The 16,336-nt window shown below is 43.8% G+C and overlaps 2 protein-coding genes across 8 annotated transcripts in view; both read left to right on the top strand.

The window, feature by feature from the left end:
- LOC126995985 (uncharacterized) overlaps positions 1 to 11,982 on the top strand; it is a 57,375-nt gene extending 45,393 nt beyond the window's left edge. For 2 of the 6 annotated variants that reach the window (XM_050855940.1, XM_050855939.1), the window contains exons 3-6: positions 8,954 to 9,870; positions 9,950 to 10,207; positions 10,335 to 10,406; positions 10,604 to 11,982. In XM_050855940.1, coding sequence (XP_050711897.1) covers positions 8,954 to 9,870; positions 9,950 to 10,207; positions 10,335 to 10,406; positions 10,604 to 11,362 — 2,006 coding nt within the window. In that variant the 3' untranslated portion in view covers positions 11,363 to 11,982. Of the gene's footprint in view, positions 1 to 1,338; positions 1,663 to 8,865; positions 9,871 to 9,949; positions 10,208 to 10,334; positions 10,407 to 10,603 lie in introns of those variants that run through there. The other 4 variants (XM_050855943.1, XM_050855942.1, XM_050855944.1 and 1 more) reach the window with 3 other exon arrangements.
- Positions 1 to 16,336, top strand: part of LOC126995986 (caspase-2-like) — a 59,773-nt gene that overhangs the window by 29,356 nt on the left and 14,081 nt on the right. The window lies entirely within an intron of this gene.

Genomic DNA, 16,336 nt, shown 5'->3' with positions numbered 1-16,336 from the left:
GCACGTGGCCTCTCAGCTGGGTCTCGAGTGACGGAGTGAGTGCCAGTGTTCCGGTTCCCAGTGCTTCAGTGCTTCTTTACTAAAGTGACTGTTAAAATGTTAATGGTGATAAGTAAGAATAACTGAATAAGTAGTGATGGGCCAGTTCACGAGAGACCAGTGTTTGTAAACAAAATCCCCAGCTTTTGACGGTGGGAACGGCAAACAACACAACACCGGTTCTGGCGTTTCTAGTATTACCGTCCATATGTACGTTCAACGTGTGGTTTTCAGGTTTTGTAAGTTTTCAAAAATATAGATAATGAAAATTTGAGTTCGTCTATGTCTTTTATATGAAATATCAATATAGTATCGTTTTCGCCTATCGCACTTATCGCTAGCTAGTATCGGAATTGTGGATTTATATCGGGTATCGGGTATCGCCTATATTTGTGTCTCCAGTTAACGAATATCGGTTATCACCGATAAGGTTTTCCATTATCAGTTATCGGGTATCGGGAATAATTAAGGTTTTTTGTCATCGTGCCCAGCTATGCCTATACCCTGCAGTGGAATGATGTAGGGAGATGATGATGATGATGATGATGATGATGAGCTACAATTAATTATACAAACAGCTGCCTAATTTAAAGGTCATTCGTAGTGCACCGTTGTTTGAACGCTAAAGTAGACCTGACATCCTCCTCCTCCTCCTCCTCGTCTTTTTCCTCCTTATTCTTATATTTTTACTCTTCTTTCTGCTCATCTTCTCCTCCTCCTCCCATTGTTTTGTCCCACTCATCTTCCTCCCCGCCTTCCTTCTTATTGTTGTCTTCTTCTTTCTCTCCTCGTCGCCTCCCCCTTCCTTCTTATATTCCTCCTCTTCCTCTTCCTCTTATTGTTCTGTCACTCAACTCCTTGTCTTCTTCCTTTTTCTTTTTGTCTTCCTTATTGTTTCCTCATCATCATCGTAATCATTACCACTATTCTTTTATCCCTCTCATCCTCCTCCTCTTCGTCATATTCCTCTTCATTCTTGTCCTCTTCCTCTTCTCAAAGAAATAAGTATAGAAATAAATCAGTGCTTGACGGGAATCACATTAGTCTCTGCTACACTATCCATTTTCTATGTATTATCGAAGAAAACGGCATAACATTAGCTTATAGGGGAGACAAACTCTAAACTCACCCAATGGACAAACCTTACTTAAAGCGCTCTGCAGGCTAATGTAGGTTCTATGCAGTCCCTCCCAAGAACTGCAGATCATGGTTAAGGATACGCCTACACAGCAACGGGTTAGTCAGCTGTTGGAAGCGGAATATCACTTATCTTATCGTACATGGAGACCGACGATGGGGGTAAGAGGGGAGGAAGTTGGCACAGACGCACACACATTCACACGCAAACGCACCTACACACACACACACACACACACGCATAGTCCTTCCGATCAGACCTCAGCCATCCCTCGTCTCTTTTCCTCGTAATCGAAGCACCATCGAGGCCTAAGAAGCTGTCGTGGGCGTGTCTGTGTGTCTGTGTGGCTTGACTCGTGATAACGGCGACCTGTAGTGCTCTCCTCGGCGCCCGACGCATCGTTCTTTGGTCTTCCTTTCCTCGCTCTTGTTTTGGCGTTTGTTCTGCTCGTCTCCTCGCGGCGTGACGTGGAAGAAATGAGCGAGGTGAGTGGTTTATTATTATTATTATCAGTAGTAGTAGTAATAGTAGTAGTAGTAGTAGTAGTAGTAGTAGTAGCCTAGTAGTGGTAGTAGTAGTAGTAATAGTAGTGGTAGTAGTAGTAGTAGTAGTAGTAGTAGTAGTAGTAGTAGTAGTAGTAGTAGTAGTAGTAGTAGTAGTAGTAGTTGTAGTAGTAGTAGTAGTACTAGTAGTAGTAGTGATAGAAGTGCACCATGATAGTAGCAGTAGTAGTAGTAGTAGTAGTAGTAGTAGTTGTAGTAGTAGCGGTGGTCACTGTTCTTCCCCTAAACCTATCAACAGTGGTGTTCCACAGGGCTCTGTCCTATCACCCACTCTCTTCCTGTTATTCATCAATGATCTTCTTTCCATAACAAACTATCCTGTCCACTCATACGCCGACGACTCCATTCTGCATTATTCAACTTCTTTCAATAGAAGACCCTCTCAACAGGAAGTACACGACTCCAGACTGGAGGCTGCAGAACGCTTAACCTCAGACCTTGCTATCATTTCCGACTGGGGCAGAAGGAACCTTGTGTCCTTCAATGCCTCAAAAACTCAATTTCTCCACCTATCAACTCGACACAATCTTCCAAACACCTATCCCCTATTCTTCGACAACACTCAGCTATCACCATCTTCAACACTAAACATCCTCGGTCTATCCTTTACTCAAAATCTCAACTGGAAACTTCACATCTCTCTCGCTAAATCAGCTTCCTCGAGGTTGGCCGTTCTGTATCGTCTCCGCCAGTTCTTCTTCCCCGCGCAGTTGCTATCCATATACAGGGGCCTTGTCCGCCCTCGTATAGAGTATGCATTTCACGTGTGGGGGGGCTCCACTCACACAGCTCTGCTGGACAGAGTGGAGTCTAAGGCTCTTCGTCTCATCAGCTCTCCTCCTCCTACTGATAGTCTTCTACCTCTTAAATTCCGTCGCGATGTTGCCTTTCTTTCTATCTTCTATCGATATTTCCACGCTGACTGCTCTTCTGAACTTGCTAACTGCATGCCTCCCCCCCCTCCCGCGGCCCCGCTGCACACGACTTTCTACCCATGCTCATCCCTATACTGTCCAAACCCCTTATGCAAGAGTTAACCAGCATCTTCACTCTTTCATCCCTCACGCTGGTAAACTCTGGAACAATCTTCCTTCATCTGCATTTCCTCCTGCCTACGACTTGAACTCTTTCAAAAGGAGGGTATCAGGACACCTCTCCTTCCGAAATTGACCTCTCTTTCGGCCACCTCTTTTGATTCTTTTTTGGGAGCAGCAAGTAGCGGGCTTTTTTTTATTATGGTTTCCTTTTTTGTGTGCCCTTGAGCTGCCTCCTTTGTTTAAAAAAAAAAAAAAAGTAGTAGTAGTAGTAGTAGTAGTAGTAGTAGTTGTTGTGCACCATGGTAGTAGCAGTAGTAGTAGTAGTAGTAGTAGTAGTAGTAGTAGTAATAGTAGTAGTAGTAGTAGTACACCATGGTAGTAGTAGTTGTAGTAGTAGTAGTAGTAGTAGCAGTAGTAGTAGTAGTAGTAGTAGTAGTAGTAGTAGTAGTGCACCATGGTAGTAGTAGTAGTAGTAGTGCATGGTAGTGGAGGTGGTGGCGATGGTGGTGGTGATACTTTCCCTATTTACATTATCATTTATCATTACTATGTTTATAGCAATTAATAATCTCTTTCTATCTATTTATCTATCTATCTGACCGTTTATCTATCTATCTTATCCCTTTTTTATACATCTACGGGAATGGGACGATGTTCTAAGCCAGTTGCATACTCAGTCAGTAATTAACATACTAAGTATGTCCGTTAGTAAGTCGATGAGTCAGTCAGTTGCATAGTCAATCAGTTACATAGTCAATCAGCTAGTCAGTCGGTCAGTCAGGTCGTTCGGTTATCATTATCGCAAAACACTCGATTGTTGTTATCTTATCTTTACAAAACAAAGATAGCTTTCTTGCATCTCTAGTCCTGTTGCCTCCTCCTCCTCCTCCTCCTCCTCCTCCTCCTACTTCTCCTGCGGGTTGGTAAGGCAAGGTCACGTTGGTCTTGGTCGGGTCAGCTCATACACTTGTAAAGGACGGTTAACTTGTGTATGGTTCGGTGCTATCTGGATTTGGCGAAGTTCATTACCGGCTGTTATACATTATCACGGGGTAAAAAAAGATGTGGTTAAGATTCGTTTTAGGACCGTGCCAGTATCTCATTACCCCTCAAAGGGCGGTAACTTGCCAACAAGGGGTTTGATCCCCGCGGCGCGCCAGAGACACTACGGTGTACACACAACTTACCTGCTCAAATCACACCCGTGGGGTTCTTATTTACTCTCCTTATGGGGCTGGAAGGCACATACACAGGCACACAAGGTAACTGATAGAGCGGGTGTACAGTTATGCACTAACTTTATTACACCCACAAAACAATATAGTCAGAGACAACTCTCACATACACACCCAGCTGAGCCTAGCGTTTCTCGTGTTCGCACAAGACTAACCTGCCCTGGCTACATTAACGACTAGTTACTTAACTTGGTGCGGAGAGAAGAGTAGAGGCTCTTGCAACAGCCCTGCTCGAGGTGGCTGCAGCGTGTCCTTCCTGCCAAGATCTACAGTACCAGGTCTCCTCACTTCCGACGTATTTTCGCAGATGCTGGCGCACTGACGTCACCAGGCCGTTCGAGGGTAGGTTCAGCGGGGCCGATGGGGTCAGTCGCTCTTCCAACCTCCGTGCAGTAACAGCTAGCTGGCAGTCGCTCTCAGTTTCTCTCTCTCTCTCACACACACACACACACACACACACACACATGTAAGCTAGTAATAAGAATGGAGTAGAGGGTATCTACTCATAGCCATTGACAAGGCACATTATAAGAATTACATATAGAAAAAATATGAAGTAGGGAGATATACAAAATATTATAGTTGTTATGTGTACATTTGAGTTTGTAAGTGAGTAAACACACACCACACGCACAATACTACTACTACTACTAATAATGACACTATCAACATCTGGGGACAAATATGGGGTATTCTTGAGAGAGAGAGAGAGAGAGAGAGAGAGAGAGAGAGAGAGAGAGAGAGAGAGAGAGAGAGAGAGAGCAGCGCCATGAGAGAGAACGGGGAAAATAGAATAGTTTCCCGTCTTCCTTACTGTCTCACAGCCAGCTGACGTCACAGGCTGCGCAGTGGAGGTAAAGTGAGACCTGATACTATAGATCTTGCTTCCTGCCGGGGGCCCCTCAGACGCGTGATTAATCTCTGCGGTAGGTGCGGCCTTCAGGATGAGGCCGCCGCGGATCTCAACGCACGGGAACTGAGGACGTAGGGCTATCGGCTATAGTGTTAGTCTTCCCCATTCCCTACCCGTCCCCATCCCCATACGCGGGACTGGGGTATGGACAAGCCGCCCCGTCACCTTCCCATCCCCGGGACAGATATGAGGGACCAATCCGCAGGTCATAATAATGTTGGCAGCACTTTCAAACCAATAATTACAGAAAACGAAATAAATAATGCATTTTTTACACACCATTGTATTTATATACATTATATATCATAAAACAAAACAATAGCGTTGTTGATCTACAAGTAAATAACAAGTAACGCGGGTAAGTTAATTTATGAGACAGGTTGGTATCCCTGACTCGTCACACACACCTGGCCAGCCACACCGGGGTTGCCAGGTCGTGTCATTTATGGCATTTTTGTCTTAAATGAACGTGGTCGCCAAGAAATGCTATTTTTTTATGGTATATGTTAAGTATTCCCATAATAATGCCATATTTAGTCTTCAATCTGCCGTCTTTTGCCATTCTTGGGGACAATTATAAATGAATTTTCAGGAATAACTGTACGTTTACAATCAAATGGAAACACCAGTGTCTTTACGCAAAGTTTGTGATATAATATCAGTCATACAAATATTCTGATGCTTTTCAATATATGTTCTTCTATAATAACAAATAGAACACTATTTACTCATGAAATAAACGAAGGAAAAGCCGAAGCCGAAGGTTCGGTATTAGGTCCACTTTTGTTTATTATTTATATCAATGACTATGATACAGGAATTAGTAGAGATGTTAGTAAATTTGCAGATGATACCAAGATCGGTAGAGTAATTGAGTCGGATCAACCCGCTAGTATTCTCCAGGGTGAACTCAACAGATTGTATGACTGGGCGGATAAATGGCAGATGGAGTTCAATGTAGGGAAGTGCAGTATTCTGAGTGTAGGTAGGAACAACCCCTCACATAACTATTGCTTAAATGACACTCTCATAAGCAGGTCTGGGTGCGAGAGGGATTTAGGGGTCTTAGTGAGCTCTGATCTCCGTCCAAGGGCACAATGCATTCAAGCTAGAAATCGAGCTAATAGGGTACTGGGATTTATTTCAAGGAGCGTAAGCAACAGAAGCCCCGAAGTCTTCCTCAAACTATATTTAGCATTAGTTAGACCTCATCTTGACTATGCGGTTCAGTTCTGGTCACCTTACTATAGAATGGATATCAAAATGTTAGAATCGGTGCAGAGGAGGATGACTAAGATGATTCAGGGGTTGAGAAACTTGCCATACGAGGAAAGATTCAAACAGTTAAACTTGCATTCTCTAGAAAGGCGAAGGGTGCGTGGAGACATGATCAAGGTTTATAAATGGATGAAGGGCTTTAATAAGGGAGACATTCATAAGGTTTTGTTGGTAAGAGAACCGGGTAGGACACGAAGTAATGGGTTTAAACTGGATAAATTCAGATTCAACAGGGACACAGGCAAAAATTGGTTTACAAACAGGGTGGTGGATGAGTGGAATAGGCTTAGCAGTCACGTGGTGAGTGCTAATACAATTGTCACATTCAAAAATAGACTAGATAAATTCATGGACAGCGATATTAGGTGGGGTTAGATACACGGGAGCTTAGGGTCAAAGGAGGTGCCTCGTACAGGCCTACCGGCCTCTTGTAGACTCCTGCGTTCTTATGTTCTTAAGATGTCCTGCTCTCTACCCCGCGGAGTCAACACTTTTCCCACCCCATCCGAACCCTCACGGGGTAGCGTAAAGCAACCCCAACCACATGGGGACGCTTTACACTACGGTTTATGGCCACGGGTAAGGGATGGGGATGGGATGGGAATGAGGAAGTCTAACACTATGGCCGTTAGTCTCGATAGACAAAAGCCGGGATCCCCCACACTAGCAGCAGGAAACCACGTGGTCGTTTAGCACCTGGCAGGTCTGCCGCCAAGCCCGGCGGCAGCAGGTGATTCCGCTGTGGAAGACGGCTCAGATCAGCAAAGAGAGCGATCCACCCTTGCGCGGGGCAGGTCATGACACGGCACCTAGCGGTGAACTCAGGCAACAGAGTCGCCAATGCAGGAAAATGCACAGGCAGCTGTTTCTGGCTGACTAAACATGGTTGGTTAGTTTAATTATAAACCAACAGCCAAACTCGAGGTTCTATAAGGTCTACGTCCTCAGTTGCTGGATGAGCGGTGATTCCATGTGTGTGTGGAGCGAGAGAGAAACGAGAGGACATGGAAAGAAGTTGAGGGCGACCACGTGTAGGCGAGATGTGAAAAAGTTTAGCTTTCCAAACAGAAGCATTGAGCTATGGAAGAATATCCACAAACTTCCTCATCAAACAGAGGCGTCACCTGCTGCAGTATGCAAACACTAATATGCACCTGCACAGAGTGGAGTGGTGACTCCTGAAAGTACGTAAGAGCAGGTAAACACAGCGGGCGACCCGCAACAAGAATGCACGCACTGGCATCTCTACGCCGGTCGCCTAGGCAACGAGCCTGTAGGAAGCTACGAGTCATGACCCGCCTGCCGCGCCCATAGAGGCCAGGTCACGTGATGAACGAGGAAAACGCGCCCAACATCCTAATTATCATCTTACCTATGCAAATAAAACATAAAGTAACTTGTCGCGGATCTAAACCGCAACATACATTCACACATTCATATATGCATACACACGCGTAAGCACCAACACACACATTATTATTACTATTCTATTTGTCATTGTTATCATTAGAGAAAGGAATTCAGCAGGCGGAGGAGGAGGAAGACGTGTGTCGGCGCCTGCACAGCAACTAATGGTTGACAGCGACGCAATAAAAAAGATGGACGGATGAAGGAATCGTTAGCACCCACCAAGCCACAAAATAAGCGCCACAAGAGCTCACAAAAAGCTCGCCCTTCGACTTGAACACCCGAACGCCGCCAGCCCACAGTCCTAACCATTCGGAGGTTCCAAACACAAACAAACGCATGCACTAAACCTGAAGACACTCAGACAAAACTCACGAATCATTAATGTCATAGGGTCACTGATTTTGTTTTTCCTCCCTTTACCAAACACTTTGAAAATTCACTTGTTTATTCTTTCTTTCTCTCTAGCTGGGACATCATCGTTGTCCTGAAGGCTTGTTGTGTTCCCCCCCCGCACACACACACACACACACACATACTCACGCTTTTTTATTCTTCTCATTACTTTTCTGTCACTGTCTCTTTCATATTTTATATCCATGTCTGCTCATCGAGGGCGCTCTGTTTGTGTTTTCCCTTAATACCCCTTCATGGATTGCAATAATAATAATGATAATAATAATGATAATAATTAGGGAGATCTGATAGAAGTATTCAAATGGGTCAAGGGTTACAACAAAGGCGATATAAGTAAAGTACTGAGAATTAGCCAGCAGGATAGAACTCGCAGTAATGGATTTAAATTAGAAAAGTATAGATTTAGGAGAGATATAGGCAAGCATTGGTTTAGTAATAGGGTGGTGGGGGAATGGAATAGACTCAGCAATCACATAGTTAGTACAGGGACGATAGCTTGTTTTAAGAGTAGACTGGATAGCTACATGGACGAGGACGACAGGTGGCAGTGAGGTGTGGGTGCAGTAAGGTGACAGGGTACTGGTGTGTGCATAGTACCACCGGTATAACGAGGATCAAGCCTCTACCTGTAACCCCTGAAACTACACCTCACCCATCGTGAGTAGTGGGGGGGATTCTGGAGCTGCCCTGTGTAGGCCACCCGGCCTCTTGCAGTCTCCCTATGTTCTTATGTTCTTATGTTCTTCTTATAAGAATAATGATAATAATGATAATTTTTACCTTAGCAAATACGCTGCAAACATTCATGTCAATAATAACGTGTACATCCACCCCACAGAAGGTGCAGCGCGCCATCTCCAGCGGCGTGGTGGTGCGGACACAGAGCGGCTACAGGTGCGAGGTGTGTGACAAGAGCTTGACGGAGGTCGAACCCCACCTGCGAGGGAAGGACCACTTCAATAACCTCGCCTGGGAAGCGCTGAGGAGCCCCGCCCCCCATCCCTTCCTCCTCGATGACATTCCTCGTGTCGTGCTTGAAGCCAAGCAAAGAAATGAACTGGAACTTGTAGACAAAACGGTCTTCTCCTACAGATGCCTCGTGTGCCCCAAGAGGCCTCTCTCCAACGGGATAAGGCCGCTGGAGACTCACTTGAAGGGGAGAGAACACGAGAATGCTCAGAAGACGATGAACTTTTCCCCCATATCTCCTTACGATCCCAATCCTCTGCCCAGTGCTGTCCCCCACCTGCAGCTGCCGACCCCCAGTCAAGCTTCAAACATTCAAAACACTCAGCCAAGCTTCGCCTCTCGAAACCCAGAACGAGAGCAATACCAGTCCCCACCTGGGCAGCATCCCTCTCACGCACAAGCCCAGTACCCTCCAACAGATGGTCTCCAGCCTCGATACCCTTCAGTTGACCCTCAATACCCTTCTCCTATGCACCACTATAACCCAACACCACAGCCGTACCAGGCACTACTCGAGAGCCAGTATCCCCCCATCAACCAGCCCCCAGCGAGTGGTGGCTTGGTCGGAGAAACAGGACCCGAGCTGCAGCGTGCCCTGGACGAGGGCACGGTGCAGAGGGGTGACGGGCAAACGTTCAAGTGCCGCGTCTGCGCCATAAGCTCCACCGGAGTCGCCCCGTGTCTAGAGCACCTGAGAAGCGCCAAACACAAAAAGAAGGCGCAGGCGCGGACGCAGCAATCACTACCTCCCAACAATCCACCTCAGCAGCAATACCCAGCCTCCCAGGTCCAGTATACCACCAGTTCTCATGCCCCAGCGAGCACTTTGCCCCACGCTTATGAAGTAGGCACCTTCAGGCAAAACTCTCCATTGGTAAGTGTGTGTTTGTGTGTGCGTGTGTGTGTGTGTGTGTGTGTCCCTCGAACATCCCCTTCACTTTTCCGCTTCCCAGCCTGCTGCAGCCAGTCTCCACGCCTTACCATTGTCGAGTGGTGGCTTGGCCGGTGCCGCAGGACTTGACCCCGAGCTACAGCGTGCCCTGGGCGAGGGCGTGATGGAGAGGGACGACGGCCAAGGCTTCAGGTGCCGCGTTTGCGACAAGAACTTAACCGGAGCCGCCCCTTGTCTTGAGCACTTGAGGAGCGACAGACACAAAGGGAGGGAGAGGACGGGGACGCAGCAACCACTTCCTGATTTTGGACGGCTAACGGTGATAAATTTTCACGTTTTTTTTTTTTTTCCTTCAAGACAGAGGTGATGATTGTTCCTTGATACATTGTAAGCTGGCATGCGATATTCCTCTCGTTATTTAAATAAAGTTATGTTTGTGTTTTCAGATACGTGGCGACCAAGTGCCCGGGAGCAACTTTGATTCGCTGCCGATCGGCGTTGGGAGAACAGTGGATCAGGTGAGTGTGGTTAGTAACAGTAAGGACACATCACGGAGCACCAGGCTTGAGTAAATCTCTCCAGTCACTCTTGGCTGTATCTTGCCCTTGCAATGGTTGCTTCTGAAGGTCTACATTCCTTCCTCACTTCACTGTCCCTCAAAGGGCCGCGCCATCCCTCCCTCACGTCCCTGTCACTCATACGCCCTCCCCCACAGGCTGACGGCTCGTGGGTGTTCCCGTGGCGGGTGATGACGGGGACGGGACCTTTTCTTCCGTCTGAAAGAGTGTACCGCAACCTCTCGATGCCCCGCGGCCTGGTGCTCATCTTCAACTACTGCTTCCCCGGACACGGACGACAAGAGCGACACGGCGCCAAACGGGACTCCTTTAATATCAAAACGCTGTTTCACCGCATGGGCTACCTTGTGTATCTATACGAAGATCTGAGGAAGTCCGAGACGGAGCGGGCCCTCGCCAGCACCCAGAACAACCCCTGCCTGAAAGATTACGGCTGCCTTATCGTGTTCATTCTGAGCCACGGGAAGGACGACCAGATTTTCTTCACCGCCAGCGGGCTTGAGGAAGATTGCATGAGGCTGGATGACGTGCGTTACAGATTCACGGACACCGGATGTCCAGCCCTCAAGGGTAAACCCAAGCTGTTTTTCGTCAACTTTTGTCGCAACAAACGGCAGACCGGCTACGACGGCATGTCGCCCCCGCATTTGGAGCCGCTGGACATGATGACCCTGTATTCCTGCATCAACACCTTCCAGACGCCGCGAGACCCAGAGCTTGGCACCTTCTTCGTGCAGGCGTGGTGCGAGGTGCTGGCCGCCCACGCCCACGACGAGGAGTTGCTTGAACTTCACTTCCGCGTTTCTCAACTCATGCGGGAAATGAATGGCTCTGTTCCTGAGCAACAGGGATACCACTTCAAAAAGTTTTATTTTAACCCAGTCCATGTGCAATAGTGACTCCAGGCCGCCAGGAAGACCCTGATGAACCAAAGGCCCATGGACCCCTAGACACACACACACACACACACACACACACACACACACACACACACACACACACACACACACACACACACACACACACACACACACCCACTCACACACACACACACACACACACACACACACACACACACACACACACACACACACACACACACACACACACACACACACACACACACACACACACACACACACACACACACACACACACACACACACACACACACACACACATTTATTCACTCACACTTATTTTACGTTCAGAGGTGAACGGTGCACTGCTTAAAATGTTAGAGGATGAGTGATTTTTTTTTCTGATTTATTAAAATTCTTTAAAAATTGCATGAACCGACCATGATTTCTCTGCAGCCGCCAACTTAACAATATTGTTTCCTCTTCGTGTTGGTCTGCTCACCTGCCCGCCGCGGGTGGCCTTGAGGGTGAGCATCCTTGTGGTCAGGCGAGGTGTCCATTGTGTATCCCGATCGACCTTTTTACCTGTTGGTCCGTGGCAGACTGCATTTTAAGGAAAGTTGTAAGTCTTAATTAACAGTAAAGTTATTCAGTTGCTCGACGTGTCATTTACATATCAACAAAAATTTGTATATAATAACCTCCTTTTTTGGTGATGTGCTGGTCTTCCTACCTCGACTGTGTGTGTTTGCAGAAGTGGAAGTGTCTCGAAAAACACGGATAATAAAACTGGATTTCCCGACCTGACCATAAGGTCTCATATATATATATATATATATATATATATATATATATATATATATATATATATATATATATATATATATATATATATATATATATATATATATATATATATATATATATATATATATATATATATATATATATATATATATATATATATATATATATATATATATATATATATATATATATATATATATATATATATATATATATATATATATATATATATATATATATATATATATATATATATATATATATATATATATATATATATATATATATATATATATATATATATATATATATATATATATATATATATATATATATATATATATATATATATATATATATATATATATATATATATATATATATATATATATATATATATATATATATATATATATATATATATATATATATATATATATATATATATATATATATATATATATATATATATATATATATATATATATATATATATATATATATATATATATATATATATATATATATATATATATATATATATATATATATATATATATATATATATATATATATATATATATATATATATATATATATATATATATGTGTGTGTGTGTGTGTGTGTGTGTGTGTGTGTGTGTGTGTGTGTGTGTGTGTGTGTGTGTGTGTGTGTGTATGTGTGTGTGTATATATATATATATAAATATATATAAATTTACATAATAAAATCAACAGAACACAATCCACTATGTATAACACATATAAAGACTTAAATCCCTTACTAGAAGTACACGAAATATACAAACATAGACATACAGTTAAAGAACACTATCGCAAGGCATTTACGCAATTCCGGGTGTCTGGCCATAACCTGTGCATCAGGCTGTGGCCTCGTTCAGACAGAGCCTCACGTGGCCCAGCACTGCCCACTCTCCCAGGGTGTCAGGGACTGCTACCAATTCAATAACTTGGAAGAAGTTTTTTCAGAAAATACAGTAGTCGGGTGCAGTGTAAAATAATATTTGATCTACTTGAAATATATAGGTAAAATAGCTGTTGAATATACACTTTTATGTTACGAGTCTTACGTAGTTCAGTTTCGTGGTGTATTTTTTTTTTTTTTTTTTGGTATAATTTTTCCTAGCTTTCGCATGTTTTAGTATTCTTCTGTCGAATGACTGTGTGTTTTATGCTTTTCTTAAATGTCTCTAGTACTTGTGCTTTAACGTTCCAATGTCGTGAATGCTCGATTCAAATTTGAGTTTTAGTATCCTTAGTTCTTTTGTTTTTAGATTTTATTGTGTGCTATTGTTTTAACATTCCAATATCGTGTATGCTCGATTCACATCTGAGTTTTAGTATTCATAGTTCTTTTGTTTTTAAAATTTATTGGGTGTAATTATTTATATTTTGGACTGCAATGTTTTCCTATAATTTTAATATTCATTCACTTTGTAGTCAATAAACTATCTATCTATCTATCTATCTGTGTGTGTGTGTGTGTGTGTGTGTGTGTGTGTGTGTGTGTGTGTGTGTGTGTGTGTGTGTGTGTGTGTGTGTGTGTGTGTGTGTGTGTGTTTTAGAGCTTATGGAAAGTAGCTAACGTGTTGCCGATTTTCAAAAAGGGGACAGGTCAGCTGCTTCAAACTATCGCCGAATTACCTTAACATCGGTTATAGGCAAGATGCTGGAGTCCATAACAGCCAGGAACATTCGGAAGCATCTAGAGAAACAGTTTAATTCACGACTTACAGCATGGGTTCACGAAAGGTTGGTCATGCCTCACCAATCTCTTGTCCTTCTGCAGTAAAGTATTTGAGGCGGTAGACAGAGATGAAAATTATGATGTAATCTATCTTGATTTTAGTAAAGCGTTTGACAAAGTTCCTCACCAACGACTTGTTTAAATTACAGGCTCACGGAGTAGAGGGTAAAGTTTTGAACTGGGTCAAGGTGTGGCTTAGCAATAGGAAGCAAAGAGCGCAAATCAATGGTAAAATATCTGACTGGGGATATGTTACGAGTGGGGTCTCAAAGGTTCGGTATTAGGTCAACTTTTGCTTATTATTTATATCAATGACTTGGATACATGAATTAGTAGTGATGTCAGTAAGTTTGCAGATGATACCAAGATCGGTAGTGTAATTGAGTCGGATCAGGACGCTAGTGTTCTCCAGGATGAACTAAACAGATTGTATGACTGGGCGGATAAATGGCAGATGGAGTTCAATGTAAGGAAGTGCAGTATTCTGAGTGTAGGTAGGAACAACCCCTCACATGACTATTGCTTTAGTGACACTCCCATAAGCAGGTCTGGGTGCGAGAGGGATTTAGGGGTCTTTGTGGGTTCTGATCTCCGTCCAAGGGCACAATGCATTCAAGCTAGAAATCGAGCAAATAGGGTATACTAGGATTTATTTCAAGGAGCGTCAGCAACAGAAGCGCCGAAGTCTTCCTCAAGCTATATTTAGCATTAGTTAGACCTCATCTTGACTATGCGGTTCAGTTCTGGTCACCTTACTATAGAATGGATATCAAAATGTTAGAATCGGTGCAGAGGAGGATGACTAAGATGATTCAGGGGTTGAGAAACTTACCATACGAGGAAAGACTCAAACAGTTAAACTTGCACTCTTTAGAAAGGCGAAGGGTGCGTGGAGACATGATCGAGGTTTATAAATGGATGAAGGGCTTTAATAAGGCGGATATTCATAAGGTTTTGTTGGTAAGAGAACCGGGTAGGACACGTAGCAATGGGTTTAAACCGGATAAATTCAGTTTCAACAAGGGCATAGGCAAAAATTGGTATACTAAGTGTGGTGGATGAGTGGAATAGGCTTCCAGTCATGCGGTGAGTGCCAATACAATTGTCACATTAAAAAAATAGATTAAATAAATTCATGGACAGCGATATTAGGTGGGGTTAGATACACGGGAGCTTAGGTTCAAAGGAGCTGTCTTGTACAGGCCTACCGGCCTCTTGCAGACTCCTACGTTCTTATGTTCTTATGCATAATGCATCTATATATTATTTACAAACACAAATACATACATACACACACCGTCACGCGACACACAGTCACACACTCCTTCTTAGATGCAAAAGGTGGGCATTCCGCAAATAGCCGACTAACAATAAAATTGCGGAATAGGGTTAGCGAAAAACTTGAAAAATTAACGGATTTGCAGGTAGCAGAATGCCAAAGTATTAGTCCACTAACGCAAACTATAAAAAACCGCCAACAATGTAATTTCCGGGAAATTCAAAAATATTCTTCAAAGTGTGGAGAAACTTCTAGGTTAGTATGACCAGACGTCCCGGATTTTTATGGACAGCCCCGGATTTTAATGGTTCGTCCCGGAAATAAAATTGTCCCGGAAATGTCCCTGATTTCACGCACTGTCCCGGAATTTTTTTTTTTTAAAGCGTCCCGGATTTTACTTCAAGTACAACACCCCTGTCCTCTCCTCCGCAGCTGTGGAGAGATTGTTCAGCTTGGGCTCTGACATCCTCAGGCCCAAGAGGCCATCCCTGAGTCATGATAACTTTGAGAAGCTGATGTTTGTCAATGGAAACATGCACCTCTTGAAGGGGAAGTGGCTGTTCCCAAAGGGAGGAGGAGGAGGAAGGGAAGGACAACAATGACTAATGATTGTAATAAGGATTCAGTATTTTTTATTGCTGTTTTAAAACTTCTGTTATATATAAAGATATATAGAATAAATAAATGTATAAATTGTAAAGAAATTTTTTAGGCAATTATGCTTTTAACTACCAATAAAGGGTTAGCGGACAAAAAATGGTTAGCGGACTGATGCGGACAAAAAAAAAATATTGGCGTTAGCATTTGCGGATTACCGATAGGGGACCGGCGAAGCCGGAAATTTTGCGGATTAGCGATTAGCGAAATACCCAACAAAGTTGGCGGGATTGTGAATCGCGGAGGAACAAAAAAATAGCGGGTGCCCACCTATCAGCCACACAGTCTCTCTCTCTCTCTCTCTCTCTCTCTCTCGTGTTGAGCAGAGGTGTCGACTTTTGTAATCTTCAAGGCCAAGTTCATCTGTCTGTCTGCCTGTCTGTGTGTTACTCATCTCCCCGTCTGTCTGTCAGTCGGGATTCCCTACTTATTTTACTCTGAATGTGTCTGTTTGTCTGCCTCTCTATATGTCCATCTGTTTGCCTATTTGTCTTTCTAT

This window comes from Eriocheir sinensis, chromosome 9 (genome assembly GCF_024679095.1).
Source record: "Eriocheir sinensis breed Jianghai 21 chromosome 9, ASM2467909v1, whole genome shotgun sequence".
Classification (NCBI taxonomy): Eukaryota; Metazoa; Arthropoda; class Malacostraca; order Decapoda; family Varunidae; genus Eriocheir; species Eriocheir sinensis.
Note: the sequence above shows the minus strand (reverse complement) of the source record. Positions and strands in the feature narration are given on the sequence as shown.